General features: G+C 45.9%; 1 protein-coding gene across 2 annotated transcripts in view; it reads left to right on the top strand.

Moving 5' to 3' along the window:
* Enpp6 (ectonucleotide pyrophosphatase/phosphodiesterase 6) overlaps window positions 1–19,844 on the top strand; it is a 103,300-nt gene extending 83,456 nt beyond the window's left edge. For both annotated transcript variants that reach the window (XM_060381749.1, XM_060381748.1), the window contains 5 exons: window positions 956–1,097; window positions 1,659–1,838; window positions 5,101–5,238; window positions 15,136–15,259; window positions 19,514–19,844. In XM_060381749.1, coding sequence (XP_060237732.1) covers window positions 956–1,097; window positions 1,659–1,838; window positions 5,101–5,238; window positions 15,136–15,259; window positions 19,514–19,719 — 790 coding nt within the window. In that variant the 3' untranslated portion in view covers window positions 19,720–19,844. The remainder of the gene's footprint in view (window positions 1–955; window positions 1,098–1,658; window positions 1,839–5,100; window positions 5,239–15,135; window positions 15,260–19,513) is intronic.
* Window positions 19,845–20,169: the final 325 nt, after the last annotated feature.

Consider the following 20,169-nt stretch of genomic DNA (forward strand, 5'->3'; position numbering starts at 1 on the left):
CAAGGGAAATAAAGCAACTTGACAAGGATATTAATACTACCTCTTGCACAGGTCGAAGCAAAGAAAACTACCTTTCATTTCTTTTTCCATTGGCTCACCTGCTATCAGTTCTCGATGCCATCGTAATCATCCTCATCACTATCATCATCATTCCGATCTGTTTTGGGTGCTTGATGGCAGGATGGGCAAAGCCAGAGCTCAGGGAGAGGAGGTCACAGTGAAAAGTGCCGTGTGAAGAAGGAGAGAACATTCCCCGGAATTCTCCTTCTCTCCATAAGCAAACTACTCTTCTTTACATTGCTAGCTTCTGCTCATTCTTAGGCCAGCATTGGGGGTTAAATGGTTTGGATTTTCACCATCAATGCTGGCCCTGGAGGAGCTTTGAAGTTCATAAAAGTATAGTTACTTTTAGGATTTACTCTGTGTCTGCGTGTCACAGGTAGCCTGTCACAGGTCCCCATAGAGCACATGGCTGTGGTGTGTCCTCTGATGTCCGATCCTAAGGCTTAATCTATTTATAGCTAATGAAGTTGCTGTGGCAACACTGTTTTTATTCTTGTCAGTGAGACCCGCAATCTGTATTTTATTAGGACTCCCTTACAGTCTATCAATAATTTTTTTCAGTTCCAGCAGGCTATGCTAAGGGAATTATAAGGACTATGATCTGATCTTATTACATCTTTCAGTTTTTGTGGGCATGTAAACCAATACAGTCTGACCAGAAGAAGCAGTGACCAACAGCTACATTCTCTGAATCTTGTCACCAGGCTGCTCAGGACTAGAAACCCTGAGTTCATTATCTCCTCACCTTGATTGTGTAGAAATGTGGGTTTTGGGTGGTCCACTGAACAGAGTTTGGGGGTTCTCACCTCTTCATAGAGGGTCAGTGGGTCATAAGGGAGCAAGCTGACAGAGGTCTCCCTCAACTACAGCTGTCTCGTTTTGTTTCCTCCAGGAGGGGCAGTGCTGACCTAGCAGCCATATACCATGAACGCATCGATGTGGAAGGCCACCACTACGGCCCCTCATCACCTCAGCGAAAAGACGCCCTCAGAGCTGTGGACACTGTTCTGAAGTACATGACACAGTGGATCCAGGTGACCTAAAGCAAGGGCAACCAATCTCGCACTTCCTCCTGTCATCTTTTCCTCTCCTGATGGCCATTCCCTGCATACTTCCTTCAACAACTTCTTTACTACCAGTGTGAGGCTCTCTCTTCTTCACATATCACCAAAGGCACCAAAAGACTCTGGTTCATTCATGGCCAGTGGGGATTGATCTGGATGTGTGTTCTTGTCTGGCTTAACTGGAGAGCTGGCCTGGTTCTTCAGAATATTAATAAGTCTTAGCCTGGACACGTGTCAAATGTGGGTTCCAACTCCAACAGTCTCCCTTCTTCTTTAATTTATAATTTAAAAACACCAATTTTTTTGGAGGGGCTACATTTCAAGAAAGGGTTTCTTTGTGTAGCCTTGACTGTCTTGGACTTGCTTTGTAGACCAGGCTGGCCTCAGAGAGATCTGCCTGCCTCTGCCTCCCAAGTGTTACAATTAAAGGTGTGTGCACCATACCTGGCCAAATACACCTCTTTATAGAAATTTGTGCGAGGAAGGACCTCTCTTCCATCACTGTGATCACTGCCTGTGTCCACCCCACAGGACCGAGGCCTGCAAGATGACCTAAATGTCATCATTTTCTCAGACCATGGGATGACTGACATCTTCTGGATGGATAAAGTGATTGAATTGAGCAAGTACATCAGCCTGGATGACCTGCAGCAAGTGAAGGACCGAGGGCCCGTCGTGAGCTTGTGGCCAGCCCCTGGAAAACACACTGAGGCAAGACACAACACGGAGGAGGGGAGGTGACTGGGCCCATTGGCTCCAAGTCTGTGCTTTCGCCTTCTTCCTAGAGATTTTATAATGAACTACATTCGGGTTAATGTAGCTGACGTTTACTACTTTGTGGGTTCTTCTTTCTTCCACCTTTCTCCACCCTTTTCTTCTTTCCTTTCAATCTCTTAACACCAGATAGGAGAAAAAGAAGGATAGAGAGGAAAGGAAAGAGTCAGAAATGAGGAGACATTATCATTAGACTACTTCCTGCTGATTAGAGACATGGAGCTTCTCGGGGCAAGTTTGATCTTTGCCGTTAGGATATTTAATTTCTTCTTGCTGTTGTTTCGTCTTTGCGCATGACTCCTTAACAAACTGTGACCAACAGCAACCAACCAACAACCCACCAACACCCCTTGGGGCCCTAGCAACTATACACCCTCTGAAAAGTCCCCAGAATTCCAAACATCACACAATTACAGAAACTATCTACAGCTGGCGAAACCACACCTCTGCTAGAGCATGAGGCAAATCATAGTCAGCTGCTGTGAAGCAGCCCCATATCCCCACACCAGGGATTAAAACAAAAACATATTCTTATAACATTGCTCTGTGTGTGTGTGTGTTAAAAGAAACCAAAATTCCAGAATTTTCACCACAGGTTAGGAGCATGGACTTTGGAATCAGGTGACCCAGCCTGCCACTCACCACATTCATTTTCTGTATTTGTTTTGCTCTATAACGGTTTCTACCTCTGCTAAATTCAATGAGAATTAAATGAGATAAATGATGCTCCTTACTATGTGAATGCCTGGCATGTATCAGCAAGCCATTCTCAGGGCTATTGTTGAACAAACTCCTGAGGCAAACTCTTTAGAATGAAGCTGCCACTCTCATCTACCACTGATTCCTTTTCACCAGGAGGCTGGAGATACAAAGATGACTAAAGAAGACATCATGGTCCACATGTTTGCGGGGAGTCAGGGGTGTCATTAGGTTCTTACTTCAGAGCCTTGAGACCGTAGGTGTCCTATAATCCATAGGCATACACAGATGCAGGCTGAGATCACGAAAAAGAATATGTATACGCTACTTATTATGAGATCACCATCAATCAAGAAAGCTCTCGAGAGGATGTGGTTAAGTTCCTACAATGTGCACATGAGGAACAAAACTCCCTTTCAGAAACTCGGTACCCTGTGTTCATACTCTCAAAAAACAAAAACAGAAAAACAATACAAAACAGAAAAGCAAAAGCAGTAAACAGGGCTGACAGTGGACAATCTTGGCTGACAACTTGGTGCTCACATTGCATCATTACCTCCCAGTGCATGGATGCAGTTTCTGTCCACTCCCAGGGGAGCTGACATGGTCCCCTTCCTAGGGGAGGGGACAATCCCAGCGGCAGGGAGCCAGGAGGAGTCTGGGGGCTGCTGTCTTCTTCATCCTCATGGCAGCAGAGCAGTTGCCTATGAACAGTTGTCATTAACCTTTGGCTCACACATAGGAGGTCCCCATCGCAATTTTGCTTGCCCTTAGTTGAGGTCTGTTGTCAACAGTACCATTGCTCTCAGCCTTTTTCCATTCAATAGGGGTATGCCCCCCCTTTTTTTTTCTTGAGTTTCACAGCCAGGAAATGAAGTTTACACAGTGTCCCGCCAGCACCCTAAATATGAAAACAGAAAGAATATGTTACATGTTGTCAGGTTCTTGGGAAGCAGCTCTGTCTTTCTGGCAAGGAAGCTCATCTTTGTCCCCAGTTTGGCACTTGGGCATGCGACACCTCCAGAATGCTTGGGTATCAACATTCACGAGCTGGGAAGAGCATCTTCCCACAGGAGTGCAAACCAAGCCGCCAATAGCAGTTGGTAATGGTTCAGACGAGGGGGCTGTGTTTGGTGACAGTTGTGTCATGTGATGGGCACAACAATCTGTAAGACCTGGGGTATGTCAGCATACTCTTTTTTTACTTATCCAAAATAGTTCTGCGTTCTGCATACATCATTTTTAATCAAACAGAGAAAATTAATTCATGGAGCTATCAGTAACTCTCTACTGAGCAGCCTGAAGACTATTTTTAAGACGTGAGTGATAAACACAATTTTATGTTCATTTATATTAAGGAATTCATGCGTGGTTTGGCTAAAGGCCAGCGAACCAGTGTCAGCAGGTTGGTTTTATTTTTTTGCCGCAAACATTTAAGTTTCTGCTAAATCCTGGAAACATGTGCAGAGAGAGTTTAGAGCTTCTTCACAGAATTGGCAATGTGGTTAAAAACAATTCCTATAGCTTTTAAGATTCGGGTATGGGTAAGAGATACTGTCAAAGTCAAATTTAAGAGCACATATCTTTTCTCTGATGTTGGCGGTATTTAACATCAGCCAGGCCACGTTCGCACCGCCACTTAATTTTAGTGCATGGAATTTTGAAAAATAGCTTTTGTAATGTGTTCACTAGTCACTGATCATGTACAAAACTATTGCCAGAAAGTGTGTAAGTGGTAGAGGATAATGTTGCCTTGGACACCTCATATTTGATAAAAGCAGAATGTTGGCATGACCCATGGTCTCCTGAAGGTTCCTCCCAGATCTACCCACTCAGAAAAGCCACTAAAAAGTGACCATTTATCATATGGTTGAGTGGTTACTAGAGTTTCATAAGATAAGAATCTCTGTGGTATTTCCTACAACTTAACATTATTTTTGCTCAATCTGAGATCGTTGAGACTCTTCTACACGTCTTAGCTGATGTGTTGAGGCATCTGTCTTTACTACTTTATAGGGTCTTGCCCAAGAATTCCACCAGTATGTCTTTATCTCCCCCATTGTTCTCTCTTCGCTGTGTCTCTTTTGCTGGATGTCTGGGGTATTCTGTATATATGTCTACAAGGTGCACATGAGAGACTTTCATTGTATTCCCTAAGGGTCCACCTCTTATGTCAGGGAGCATATGGACCTTTAGCCTTCCTGGATAAAGCCAGCTTCCTTTGTGAGCTATACAAAAGTTTCTCATAGCCAGGCGTGTCAGCGTACACCTTTAATCCTAACACTGGGTAGACTCAGGCTGAGCTCTGTGAGTTCAAGGCCAGCCTGGTCTATGTAGTAAATTCCAGGCTAGCCAAGAGACATAATAAGATCCTTTCTCAAGGGGAAAAAAAGTATCTCATTTTAATGTAGCTTATATATATGAGAATGTTCTTCCATCTCACAGATCTAACACGTACTTAATGAGTGCTCAGAGCACTCACTCTTGGTTTTCTTTGCAGATCTATCACAAACTCAGCACAGTGGAACACATGACCGTGTATGAGAAGGAAGCTATACCCAGCAGGTTTTATTACAAGAAAGGGAAATTTGTCTCTCCTTTGACTTTGGTGGCTGATGAAGGGTGGTTCATAACAGAGGTAATTATAAAATATATGGCATCCATTCAAATTCTGTCTGCAGCCCAAGGGTAAGTCCCAATTATTGAGATCGTTTTTCACAGGTGCCCTTTGCTACTGTGCTTCCTTGTCTAGAAAAACAAAAGGCTGGAGGAGATGCGTACGGGAACACGAGCTTTAGGCACAAATGCAGAGTTGAGATTTAGATTTCACAGTTCCAGGTGCCTTGTGTTGTAATAGCTGGGCTTTAACTCAACTACTCAAGCTCCCACATCACCTGTATAGCTTAAAGCAGAGCGGTTCCTGTGCTCTGATCGTACTGAGAGTGCAGCCCATTCCGGAAGAGAACAGCCCCTCAGACATGAGTCCGAAGGGGCATCGTGCTTAGATTGATCTGCAAGGTGAGCGGAGAGGTCATGTCTGAGACTCAAGACTAGTAAATGATATACTAGAAAGAACAGATTTCTCATCGGTATGAAAAGGAATTTGGGCAAGTGAGTGGACATCTAACAAGCAGGGCCTTACGTCGTGAGACTCTGTGGCAGGAACTTCAGTTCTCGAGCAGGACTGAGTGTTCACAGAGAGAATCACCTGGCTACCTCGACCTGAAATCAAGGCAGATCCTATCATGCAGGAAGCCCTAGATCCCGCACACAACATAAACTGGCCATTTCCGCACACATCAGTAACCCCAACACACAGAGGTGGAAGTGGGAAGATCAGAAGTTCAAGGTCATCCTTGACCACATAGGAAGCTCCAGACCAGCCTCAGATGGATGAGATCCTGTCTGAAAAGAAAACTAGGAAGAGAGAGAGAGATAGTGGGGAAAAGAAGGAAGAAAGGAAAGAAGGAAGGGAGGTGGGAAGAGGATGAAGAAAGAAAGGGAGAAAGAGGAAAGGAAGAAAAGAAGGAAGGAGAAAAGCAGAAAGGAAGGGAGGATGAAAAAAATGAAAGACTTCAAAAGAAAAATTTGAGATATTAAGGACAAGTAAAACAAAAAGTTTTTTTAAATGAAAATCAGGGTGGGTAGGAGATGGGAGATGATGAGAATTACCAAAATACTTTGGATACTTAACAAAATTGTCAAAGAAGGAAATAAAGAAAAGCTATAGAATAATAGAAGAGAGAAATCCAAGTAAAATAACTAGGACATGGAAAAATAAGATTGCCTTAGAAAGATGAGTGTTCGCCCATCATGCATGGCATGCCACCCACTTTTGATTAACAGTGATGGCTTATTTCATGTACTGTGATTTCCAGTTCCATTCATTTTCTTGCAGATGTAGAAATGATGAACTCATCTCATAAACCTTTAAATAACAATACTGAGTATGGGAAGAAACTGTGATAGTAATCTTCCTTTGCCATGCCAGCATCATTAAAAAGCTAAGCGGATGCCCCAACTATGCACAAAAGGGTTTTAATAACATCCTGGGACATTAAGTCATTTAGCATTTCTCACATAGTACATATATCCAGAAACTTTTTATTTTAAAATTTCCAGTCAACAACAGTAACAATGGCTCTCTTGAATTAGGTACCTCCTGGCTGACAAATACCTTCAATCAACCCCCTTAATAGTCAGCATGATTCCTGAGGTGTTCTATCTCTCCTCCTTCAAAGCCCAGTGGAAGCCTCTCTTTTACTTTAATATACTTAGCTGCTCCTAGTTGTCCTCATTTGGGACTTTCTTAAGACCTCCAATAGTTCTGCTGAGCACCATATTTGCCTACTTCTGGACTCTCTGGTCTGGAGTGAAGGTTCCCAGGTAACAGGTCTTTTGATCTTGATCTCTCCCCAGGAAATGTGAGTAGTGGAGTGACATATGATTGAACAAATTAATAAATACCTAGAATTTGCATTGGTTACTTATTGACAGACTATTCCCTTTATAGGTTGGTAAAAAGTTACCCAGGAAAGTTACTAAGTCAAGCCTTCAACTTCCACTAATTCTTTTTTATTTTATTTTTTTTTTTAATTTTTTACAGAACCAAAAAATATGGGCTCAGAGGCCTTTTCTGAGATTGATACTCCAACCAAGGACCATTCATGGAGATAACCTAGAACCCCTGTACAGATGTAGCCCATGGCAGCTCAGTCTCCAAGTGGGTTTCCTAGTAAGGGGAACAGGGACTGTCTGTGACATGAACTCAGTGGCTGACTCTTTGAACACATCTCCCTGAGGGGAGAGCAGTCCTGCCAAGCCACAGAGGAAGACAATGCAACCAGTCCTGATGAGACCTGATGGCTAGGGTCAGATGGAAGGAGAGGAGAACCTCCCTTATCAGTGGACTGGGGGAGGGGCAAGGGAGGAGAAGAGGGAGGGAGGGTGAGATTGGGAGGGGACCAGGAATGGGCCTACAACTGGGATATCATAAATTATGATAAATAAAAAAAATTAATTTTTTACATTTTATTCACTTTTTATCCCAGTTGTAACCCCTTCCTTCTAGATCCCACCCTCCTTCCCTCTTCCCCAAGTATCCCCCTCCCCTAGTCCACTGATAGGGGAAGTCCTCCTATCTGACCCTACCGTATCAGGTCTCATCAGGACTGCCTGGGTCCTCTTTCTCTATGGCCTAGTAAGGCCACCCTGACAGGAGGAGGTGATCAAAAAGCAGGCAACCGAGTTCATGACAGAGACAGCCTCTGTTCCCCTTACTAGGGAACCCATCTAGAGACTGATCTGTCTATTCCACTTGGAGACTGAGCTGCCTATCAGCTACATCTGAGCAGGGGGTCTAGGTCCTCTCCATGCATGGTACTTGATTGGTGCATCAGTTTCTTCAGGGCCCGCTGGGCCCAGATTTTTTGGCTTTGTTGGTGTCCTTATGGAGCTCCTGTCCCTTCTGGGTCTTTCTTTCTCCCCCTTTTTCTATAAGACTGCCTGTTTGGCTGTGAGTCTACGAATCTGCTTTGATCCCCTGCTGGGTGGAGTCTTTCAGAGGACATCTGTGGTAGGTTCCCATCCTGTTCCCTCTCTTCTACCACTTCTAGTGTCTGTTCTGTTTGGCCTTCTGAATGAGAATTAAGCATCTTCCACTAACTCTCAATAGCACTAGAGAAGATTTCAACTGGAAAAGGTGCCGAAACTACAAGTAGCAATTGTAGCTTTAGTGAGCCCCACACTGAGCAGGACACATTAGCTCTCCCAGTCCCCATCCAGCTTTCAAGGGCTGATTTCTGCGCCCTGTCCTGGAAAGTGTCTATTGTGCTGAAAAGAGCAAGTTGTGGCCAAGATCCCGGAAAAGGACTGGAAAGCAAGGTGCTTCATGCTGATCATCTGGGTCCCTGTGTCAGTTCAAACAAGTACAAGCACAGCCCAGGCAACTACAGAAGGCCAGTATTTGTCTACAGAAGAAATTGTTTTGAAAACTAACAAAGGGTATGACATGCCAGGCTCAATTCTAAAGCCAGTGGCTGAAGAGCAGTTAGGACCAGCTCCAAAATATTTGGAGGCAATCAAGACAGTCTGGGAAGCATGGCTTCTGAGCGGTCATGGCAGCCAGTGTGGTATTGTCCAGGCCCAACTAATTGAGCTCCAGAAGGTCAGATGCTGGAAGCAGCTTGCTCTCCACAGCAACTGGAGTCACATGCGGGAGCTGTCTGGAGTGCATGTCTCCCCTCTCTCCCCTCCCCCCTCCCCCTTTACTGCTCAAAATGATTCAACAAATGTGACCGCAGAAGAGAGAAAGCAGCGACCCTGGTCCACTCAGTGCTACCTTTCTGCACTTCGCTTAAGCCGGGATTCTCTCTGTCCCTGCTGACTATGGCATCTGGCAGTTTCTATGTCAAGGGTCAAGCTGTGTGTGGCCGGAGACTCTCCCAAGTCAGGCCAGGGAACCAAGGCTGGCCAGTTAAGCCCTGTTTGGGAAGACCGAAGCAGAGAATCCGTTAGGGGCATCTCTTGGGAACAGCGCGTGGCGAACACATACGTAAGTTTCAGACCACATGGGAAACCATCCTGGTTGACACTTTTAAACGGCAGTGGTACAAAAGCTAAGGAAATGGTGCTGTGTTACTTTTCCTCGGACGTGGCACTGATAACAGACCAAAGCAACCATTCCATGAACGAGCCTATTTATTGGTGGCACGAACAGGCGTATCAGTCACCTGTTACTTCCACAGCCCGGGTGACTCAAGGCATGTCTGGAAAGTCTGCCACAGTCTGAAGAACAACTCACAGAAGCTGCATCCCCGAAGGCCCAGGGACCACCCACCCAAGGACAGCCGAGCCCCACCAGCAATGTCCTCCGGCCCAGCAGTCACCACCTGCTTCTGCAAGCGACCTTAGCGAGGGCTTCTGCCAATCTTCCAACTCTCCGAGCTTCTTAGCCTTGTAAGTGTGGGTAGCTTCTTGTGTCTTACCAGCTCCACTGTTCCCTCCAGGAATAAATGCTTCGGTTTGGAGGGAATTGTCACAGAATGCATGGTTCATAAGAGAAAGCACAACTCCTTCTCAGCCTAGCTCAGACCCAAGACTGTCAAAATGCTGCCAGTTCACAGGTATTTTCTCCAGTGCCTCCATTACTGTTTCTCCATTACTGTTTCTCCTCCTCAGTCTGAGGTGACACTATGTAACTCTAGTTTTCCTCTGTTCTCTGGATGAGGAAGGTCTGTGCAAAGCATGACCTAGGAAAAGCTGCTGTGTTGTCTTTTATTAGAGTTCTCATGCACTTTGAGTAGCTTTCACATTTTACTCATTTAAATTTAATTTCTATAGCAACCTTCTCCCTGCACCAAGATATTTGTGAAATAACTTGAGAAGAGAAATATTTGTACTCTTAGTGGTTTGGGTAGTCTGCTTTCTGTTACAATGGCAAAACAACTGAGTCAATCAACTATAAAAGACAAAGAGGTTTGCTTTGGCTCCTGGTCCCATGATCAGCTGATCCTGTTTGGGGCCAACACATCACAGCATGGTGGGAGCACAGGGCAGAAGAGCCCCATTCACACATTGATATTTGTGAAGCAAAGAGAGGTCCAAATATTACCTTTAAGGACAATCCTCCAACAATCCTCCCAATGTCTTCCCAATAGAGCCCACCTAAAGGTTCTGTCGGCTGCCTCTGCCCATCCGCTGGAGACCCAGGCTTTAACTCATGGGCCTTGGAGAATATTCCAGATCCAAATGACAGCAATGGTGGAAGAGGGAGGACGGTTTACATACAGCAACCAGTCCTCCTCAGGCACCAGCCAGAGAGGGCGGAGCTCAGTTAGAGACAGCTGGCTGCTCGGTTGTTCCATTGGGTCAAAGCTGATTTCATGCTTGATTATGACAACAGTTTGGCTTTGTGGACTTTCTGGAAAGGGCTTCTCAAGCTGTACCCAGAGCCACACAGAAAACACATGATCCGACCTTGGGGTGGTGGTCACCGAAAACAAAGGCTGGCCTCAGGAAATGATCAATTGCAGCTTAACGATGCTGGGTGAATAGCTTCCAGGAGGTCCCATGCTCTGATATGGGAAAGATCATTCCCTGGTGAACCCTGACCTACAGAACGCGAGCTTCCAAGGGTGCAACGTGGGATGTGCTCAGGGGAGTCTATGCCTAGGCTGGCTTCTGAGCCACCCATATGAACAGTGGCTGTTTCCTTCAAAAGTTGGCCCCCATGGCTGTGGCCTCCGAGGGAAGACAGAGAGAAGGGCATCAGCTGGGAAGAGGACTCAGTGTGGCCCCACTACACACCCTCTGGGCAGAGGGAGAATCCATCCCGATCACATGTCCACATCCTCAGGAGCCATTCTGTGATACAGGGCAGGACACCAGCGCCAGATTGTCACCCCCTCAGCTACTCACCGTCTGCCTCCTCAGGGGTATGTTTCCCTGGGACTCGACAATCAGTCAGGAGAAATGGGAGCAAACAGGTGAGAACCAGCCATCCCAACATATCCCAGAACAACAATGGTGAGTGACAGGGATCCGACAGAGCAAGAATCTTGCCTGTGTGCAAACAGAAACTAACAGATCCATGATGATCAGACTACTCACCCCTTCCCATCCTTCCATCCCTCCTTCCACCTTCACTCTTACTCCCAACCTGACGTTTCTAGCTGTTCTTTTAGTTCACTGCAGATTAACACCAAGGAGTCCCGAACAGTGGAATTGAATGAAACAGTCACGGGCAAGGCTTGAACAAACCTCCTTTTAGAAGTTTCTGATCTGAATGTTACTTTTTCTTATCAACACTATGGATGGTTGACACGAAGCTCTAAAAGTCTTATCATTTACCCTCTGGCATCCCACATTAAAGCCAGCACATCATAGGTGTCACGATGGTGCTCTGGAAGCAGAGCTCAGGAATTCAACTCCAAATCTAAGACCCCTGCCCATTTTTCCCAGGGTTCCCTCGCATGGTGCTGGCGACTTCTAGTTCACATTCACACACTGTTAAATGCAGAGCCCTCAGCTGGCCTTGGTTTGCCTGGGGCTGGTCCTGTTTTCAATCTGGAGTCTTGAATCTCACAAATCCCCATGGCAGCAAATCGGGACAGGTGGTGGCCTTCCTGGACTGGCCACTCCCTAGGTGAGCCTAGAAAGCCCTGTGCCTGGTTTGCTCTCCATCGGGTCTTGTTCTGTGTGAAGCAAGCGGTGTTAGAGCCTCTGACTTCCCGGAGCCTCCTTAGGGTCAGGCCTTGCCCCAGCAGTGTGCCCAGGGTCCTGTCATGAAGAAGAAACTGGAGGATGTCTGTTCCTCTTGATTGGCTTCTCGCTGCAGCCGCCTCATTGTGGTCCCCTCTCCTGCAGCCCCTCAAGTGTGTGTGTGTGTGTGTGTGTGTGTGTGTGTGTGTGTGTGTGTGTATACACGAGTGTGCACGCTAGTTTCTTACCTTTGGCCGGATCTAGAGGATCTGGTTAGCTCCCCAGGATGTCACTAGGTGGCACTGTGTGACAGTCCATGGTAGGGGTCTGGATAGGGTCAGCTCCTCCACCAGCAGCCTGAAGACCCAAAAGCTAGAGCAGTGGTATACCCTTCCTATTGCATTGTTCCATGCGTGTGCCTTGAGGAGAGGATGTGGGTACAATGCGAAGACGTCAAACGCCATCGCTTTGAAATTAAAGGGTTATTTGCATGTCACCTGGTCCACCTGTTTGCTTAAAAGAATTAATTCCCTCCTTATATAACCAGTTCATTGTTGTTGTTGTTGTTGTTGTTGTTGTCGTTGTTGTTATCTATATCAGTAAAAATATTTATTTGGGTTCTTCCTCCCTCTGGGGCAACTTGTCAGTCTGGTAATGATGGTGATTTGTCTGTGATCATACCATTCCCCAACTACCTCTAGGACTAAGATTATCATCATCATTAATCTGTGCAGTAAGAAATGGAAGCCTTTTTGACTGTAGTTTTTAAGTTACGCCGTCTATCTTCATCCCTTGGCTGTGGGAAATGGACATACCACAAGGCTCATCACGAGTGAGATTTGAAGAATCAAATCGTTCCACTTAGGGCTTCCGGATCTCTGCCTTGAGGACAGAAAACAGGAAAAGCAACAGGTTTAAGCCAGCTGAGGAGGCTAAATTGGAATGTGTTGTTTCTCACTACAGCCAGCTAAAAAACAAAAAACAAAAACCAAAAACCAGTACGAAAAGTTAGCAATGTAGTAAGTTCATTAAAAAAAAAAAAAAAAAAAAAAGTCCACAGAAAAATAGAAGCTCCAGCTAGAGGAGGGGGGACGAGGCATGACGGAAAGCCAGGAAACAGAGAGTCAATGAAAAGGGGCCCTTTGGAGAGCAGAAAGGCTCAGGAGCGATTTATGGGGTGAGAGCGGACGAGAGTACAAAGTGCTGCAGCTGAATAAGCCGAAGCTTCAGCCTCACAGCCCGAGTGCCTCGCCCCACAGCTCGGGGCATCTGGTGACCAGACCAGCCGCTTGTTGAGCACCTACTGTGTGCTGAGCACCTCACAGTCATCTTAGCCTCCCAAACTCCACAAGGTGAGTGGCAAGCATCCCCACATCCAACAAGGAGAGTGAAATGCAGAGAAGTCATGTATCGTCTACCTGGGACCAGAGAACATAGAGGAAGAAATGAACTTGAACTCTCCATAGTCAATCCAAGTCTCCTCTCTCTACCCTGTAGAGTGGGTGAAGACCTGGGGCACGAGGAGACATTTCCTGGTCCAGTGTTACCAGGAGCACTTCTTGGCTGTCAGGGAGAATGCATATAATGACTGACAGATGGACCTGAACTCCAGTCTTGGCTCTGCCTCTTATTGGTTGTGTGATTCTGAGAGTTTCACTTAACCCCTCTGTGCCGTAGTGCTTTTTAATTACGAATGATAAAAGATAGGATTGACCACAGTGAGGTGTCGTGGTGATTGTAAACATCAGGACTGGCCTTGGGTGTGCTGGATGACTCTGTAAATACATGATACTGGTAGTTGGGGACCAACCTAGGGATGGCTGGTTATGTGGTTATTGCGCTGTTTTGATTCTGCTCCTGCATTTGAAATACTTGCCGTGCTGAATTCTGCTCATCAGGAAAAGGACCGTCAAAAACCACACGCTCTGCCTGCAGCAAATGCTAGGGTTGTGTTCAACAGGCTGCAGGCTCTTCAGGACCCAGCAATGCTTTAAGCTTCTTTTTCACCACAACTGAGCCTCTGGAGCCAAAAAAAAAAAAAAAGTAGTCTAGAAAATGACAGGGAAATGGTGGTCCTGACACCCTTGCCAAGCAAAGAGTAGTTCAGGGAAATGAAGAAGCAGGAGGCCTGGGTAAGAGGACTTTGGGAGCCATCTTCAAATGGCTAACTAGAGACTAGAGAGACTGAAGAGATGGCTGTAGCGCTGTCCCTGTGGGTGGAGCCGGAAGAAGAATGGTGTGGTGTGTGGTGTGGAATGGTCACTGGGAGGGGGGGCGAAGTGGACCCCCTGGGGCTCTGGTTGCTTTGCTACAAAACGAGGTGACTCTAAGTGTGTCATAATTTCCAACAACCTTTCAACATCTTGGTATCTGAAAGTTCAATTTCATCCCACGCCAATGCCTGGAGTTAGAGCAGACAGCACGGGCTAAGGGCTTCGGTGCTGCAAGACTCCACTCACTTGCCAGGTGCAAGCCCTGGCTCCTCAGGCTACCGAGTCTTATGCCTGATTGGGCTAGGATTCTCGCCATCTGACTTCAGTTCACTAGAACGAATCTTAGGACCCAGGGAAGCACTGTACTTGTGATTATAGGTTTGTTATGAAGGATACAACTTGATGACAGCCAGATAGACATATCTGGGTGGTATGTGGGGGCACAAAGGTTTTATTCTTTGGAAGGTGTTTAAACCATGCTCATTAGGGTTGAATACGGGGTGTCGTTTTGCAAGGACGAGTTATCGTATTGGTCACATGACGGGACTCAAAATCCAGCACCTTCGCTCTCTCCAGTGGCTGGGGATCAGGAACAAACACTGAAACCTTCTAATCAGGAGGTTTGTTCCTTAGGGGAACGGCCCCCTACCCTGAGGCCTTCTAGTCCCCCTATCCAGTGACCATCTCTGCATAGACTCTGTACGGGAGAAAGGAGCTCATTAAGGGCAACAAAAGTCCCTCTTGTCATCCAGGAAATTCCAAGGGTTTTAGGAGCTCTGTGGCAGGAACCCGGGATAAAAAGCAAATCTGCTTTTATACCACAGACATGTTCTAACGTCCCTTCTACCGCTAACATGCTGTCTTTAGTGGTTCCAAACCTCATTACACGATACAATTCATCTCACAGTAAGAAAATGCCTCCTTAACCAGAGGCGTTCAGGAATTTAGGAGGCTGCTGCCAAGGGTCGGAGCTACCTGAAGTAGGAAGGGTCGGAGCTATCTGAAGCCGGATGACCTCTGTCAATGATACTGGCAAGGAAATCTCCACATAGCAGTCAGTTTTCCCCCCTGGTCCCAACCGTCCAGGAGCAATGTAATATCGCTGTCTTTCTTGGTTTCAGAATCGAGAGATGCTTCCATTTTGGATGAACAGCACTGGCAAGCGGGAAGGCTGGCAGCATGGGTGGCACGGCTATGACAACGAGCTCATGGACATGAGAGGCATCTTCCTGGCCTTTGGACCTGGTAGGCAAGGAGACGACTGGACACTCGTAGGCAGCATTCCAAGGAAGCAGCTCTAATAGGGACTAACCACCCTCGTACAAGCTGGAGGAGTTTCTTTATGGACCCTCTTTATGAGCCAAGCTAAGCAAATCCAGCCGCTCTCCATGAAACATCTTTCGCTGGCTTCCTTTCAAATGCTTCTTTGGTTTGGCAATTGTGGCCAAATACTTTTCCTTGTAAATTTTAAATCCTGAGTACAGTGCAGAAAATGTATTCCACATGTCTGTGATTCATTTTTTTTCTTTTTACTTAATTCATCGAAACACTTTTTTTTTTTCCACAGCTATCTGATGTCCAGGAAGGCTTATCAGACAGCAGTTTGCTGACAGCTGTGAGCCCCACGGGTTGACACTATTGCTTCCTGGAGTCTGACTTTTAAATAGCCCTACTCTGGACGCCCTTGTGGGATTGGTCCACTTAGAGTCTAACTAGAAGCTAGGATGTATTCAAGGGCAGGCTCAGAAATGACCTTGAGGTTGACTTTGAGAATGAGCCAGAATTATGAGAGATATTTGTATAAAAGTAAATGTGCGGAGCCTTCCTTGATCCGGTTATATTCCTAAGGTCTGGGGTAAAAGGGAGATGAAGAGAGTCTCTTCTGTCATTTAGCTTAACTGATAGGGTATTATGAATCCGCACATTGGAAGGGAGGGACTTCAACTGCTCTCAGCCATCAGGTGACTGTTCATAGCCATGCTTTCCACTCCTTTATTAAATAGATTCCCCTGACATCTGTACTCCAAAGACACATCTCTGCATGTCAATCAAAATGTGTCTACTCAAGAAAGTCCACACTTTCATTTCCAGTTCTATGTAAGGTAGTCTTCCTGTGAGCTCTGCTCTTCTCATTCATGTAGCAAGACCAGTGGTGTCAACTTTCTCTTGTTATTTTGTCTGTCTCAGTTTATTCCACTTACCACAAAATACCTGTTAAGAGCCTGATTTTGGGAAAAAACTTTGGTCCAAATCCTGGTCCATGTGTGACCCCCACATGTGATTCTCAAATGCCAAAGGCAGCATCCGAATCAGTGAGAGCAAATGTTCATGGCACACTGGTGGGGCTCCTGATACAGGTCCAAGAGACCAGAGGACGTCTGAGTATGCTGCCCTTGGCTGGTGAGTTAGAAGCACTTGCTGTTGGCCAAGCCCGCTGAAGCAGAGCTTCAGTGCAAGAGGAATTAAGAATGGAGCTTTTAGGACCATGTTGAGGTTTGTTGTAGGTCAGAAAAACAGATATACCAAGGTCATGGTCTTTGTATGGGAGGATGTCAGTCATCAGGATTGTCAATCAAAAAGATCACCGCTTTCTTCCCCCGGAGAGGGAAGTAAGGTAGAGGATTCAGAACAGCTGTCTCTTGGACTGTATGTGAGCAGGAGTCTCATGTGTGCTTTAAAGCATAAACCAATCTAGCCCCACATTGAAAGTTCTAAACAAAATACCCAGCACTGCGCTAACTTAGAGTTAAATTCACCAGGGATGTTTTATCCATTAACCGAAGCCACTGTCATCAGCTCCTTTCAAATGGAAAGCCCTTAGTATTTTACAGACAGAAGGACAACCCCTGATGAAAATGGACTGGGCTAATTGCAAAATGTTTCCTTGAGAGCCTCCCGTAAACCATCACATCCCTGGCTCCAATTCTCATGAAAGATTAAATAGCTTTACACACTGTCTGTTTACTCAGAAGAAAATTTAAGAGCGAGGCCTTTAATAGCTATCTAGCTGCACTTGGAGGTAAAGGCGCATCCTTCCTGATTCATCGTCCATGCGCCTTGCTTAGGGAGGAGGTTTGGCATCCTTGCGGCTGCCCAGATACCAGCCTTCCATGTCAGTTAAGTCTGACCCAGCAGAGAGAAAAGAAAACAGTTGTGAAGACAACCTCTCTGTGCTTAATCCCAGCTTCTAATTTCAACCACCTAATCTTAACCATGAAGAACTCTGCATTCAGGATGAGATGTTAGGAACAGGAGTCAGTGAATGGTTACAAACCAGCAGGCCTCTCTCAGAGCCGCAGCCCAAGCTGGCTGGGCACAGCGTGAGCCTACGGAGCCTTTCCTTTTCAGCAGACACATCTAATACCCAAATGTAATGCCCACGTTAGGGCTGTGCAAGTAACTTAGATCCAAATCTAGGTTCAAAATATCATCTGGAGCTAGTGGAACTTGGTGGAAGCCAAGCTAGTAGAACTAGGTGTTGGTCACCGGCCTGGAAATTTTCTAAAAATCTGTAGTTCTTTGACTCGGGCTCAAAATTCCGTGACTTTAGAGCAGAAAGCCATGAACTAGATCAGGGAGAAATCTGAATCTCTCCTTCCTGTTCTTAGGCGTAGAACACAACTTTGTATTTTCAACATTAGTCCAAATAAGATCATCCTTTTTAGGACTTTTGTCGGAACTTCATCTCAACTATTTTTTTCCTGTCTTTAAAAAGAGGATTTTTGAAAGTTCAAAGGATGCTTTGCACACACACACCCCATACATGGTGGATGATGATTCAGCCTCATGTGATGGGTGGCGTGGTCTTCACATCCAGGCCACATGGCAAGTCATAAGGAGAGGGGACAGTTGCTTCTGTTACTCTTGGGCAGACTTTCCTTTGATCTCTTGGGTTGTGTGAGTTCATCTGATGGTAACGTGCTGCCACCATCCTCATCTAGTTATCTAATCTGCCGAGACATTGAGAGGGGCCTTCTTTTTATTTTCCCATGTAGCCATGTTCTTTTTTAACTTTTTTTTTAAACTAGTTTTTACTTTGAAGCAATGCTGACCCTTATTCTCTTTGCCTCAGAAGAAAATGAACCCTGTAGGCCATTTATGAGGTAAATGTTTTCAATCCCAATTTTTTTCTTGCTGCCACTTATTATACACTTATTTATGAGTAATAATAGCCACTGGGTCTGGCATTGATTTAGGTGCCATTTCTCACACCCTCTTCCTTTCGAGCGCTGGTGCCTCTTTACACTGAATTCAACTTTAATTCTCCAAAGAAAGCAAATCCCATCTCTTGAGAAGCTGCGCTAACTCTCACACACTGAGTGGCAGGGGTTTTTGACTATAGCTTTCTTCCACAACTGCTATTCCGGGGACAGGTTGGTGTCAGTGCCATACTTCTAGAAGATATATCTGATAGGTTGATGGTCTTCTTATATTCAGTATATCTGGTCCCTGGAGCAAAACAATGATTCTTAAAAATCTTAGATGAACATTAAAAGCATGGGGTCTCTGTTGATGAATCAAAACTCAACCTTGAACTCAGCTTCAACATAGCTCGTGATATTTTGTTGGGTATTTTTTTGGAGGCGCTTAGAAGCAAAGTTGTTGTGTATGTTGTATGTCACGGTCTAAAGAAAGGGGCTCCATACTCATTGTTTGTGCCACAGAGAAGTAACAGGCACACTATACTAAAATCCCTCCAGTAGCATAGAGAGCCCCCTCTCGTGCCCTTTGAGGACACAGCTCTGTACATGGCTAGCCCCATGCTTTACACACCTGTGCTCAATGCCCTGGGCTGGCACAGGATCCGGGTAGAGGACAATGCCCGGTCCCCCATATGTCACTTGAAATCTTTCCTGGAATCTCAACTTCAGTGCCAGTTTGCTCATTTTCCTCGTGGCTAAATTATCTCATCTGTTCCCCAAAGGCTCCCAAGCCATGTTCAGTTAATTCTCTGAATATATTGAAAACAATACTGCCATTGCTGGTGAGCTATCAGTAACAGCAACATTATACAGCCTCATGGGCCATGAAGACCAGTGACCTGGTAAGGCAGGAAGAGACAGACATTCTCAAGTTGCTGTGGCTGCTCTGAACCCTAGCTCTGAGCCCTGGCTGGCTAAAAGTTCTGGAAGATATTCATGATGTTTTCAAGGGGCCGGGTAGAACAGGCTGTTTTCTCTGACCACACTGGCTCCGCAGCCATCTAAAGAAACAGAACGGCTCCAGCTGGCCTGTCTCTGCAGGAGCGCTCCACTGTTAATGGGAGCGTAGGAAGCGGAAGCACAAAGAAGACTTGTCATTGGAAGAATCCTATCTTTGTGCCCCATGGAGAATCCATCTTTCCCAGCCCGTACATTTCCTCATTTGTAGCCACTTAGCCACAGGCATTGATGAAGGAGACTTTCCCGGAGCCCGAGCAGAATTTCTCCGTCTTTGAGTCAACCTACCTTTTTTAGGTGAACAACCATGACTATCTGCTTGTCTATTTTTGCCTTTCAGATTTCAAGTCCAACTTCAGAGCTGCTCCGATCAGATCCGTGGATGTCTACAACGTTATGTGCAATGTGGCAGGCATCACCCCGCTGCCCAACAATGGGTCCTGGTCCCGGGTGGTGTGCATGCTGAAGGGCCCAACCAGCTCGGCTCCATCTGCCCTGCTAAACAGCGCCGCACTCGTCTTAATTCTCCTCTTACGCTTTGCGTAGGCGGTCATGTTGCTCGTTCCAAAGCACTGGTGCCTTAGAGCCTGCCTCCAACACGGGACAGTTTTCATTCTTTTCTATGAATAATAGCTTTATTAACACAATCAAGGCCATTAAAGTTGTAAATATATTATTCTTGGATGATTCTATACTCGTTCACAAGTCCCTTCTTTAAAAAAAAATCCTTAAACTTTGTATTTCTTAGAAGTTGGAAATTTGTATCTTTTCATTCACTTCGCCAGTAGTTTCCTCCTTTCTTTGCACATCCTTACTGAGGATGAATGGTGAGGGCAGTGGTCTGCCCCTACAACAGCCAAGCATTACCTGGCTATCCTGTAATCATCCTGGATCCCTCCCATACTGCCTTGCCCTGTCAGCGCGGCTCTCTGTGTCCTGTCTGGGTCCAAGAGCTCATACTTGGTATCTGCGGCCATAATTCTGTTCTGTCTTTTC

The sequence above is a fragment of the Meriones unguiculatus genome, chromosome 4 (genome assembly GCF_030254825.1).
Source record: "Meriones unguiculatus strain TT.TT164.6M chromosome 4, Bangor_MerUng_6.1, whole genome shotgun sequence".
Taxonomy (NCBI): Eukaryota; Metazoa; Chordata; class Mammalia; order Rodentia; family Muridae; genus Meriones; species Meriones unguiculatus.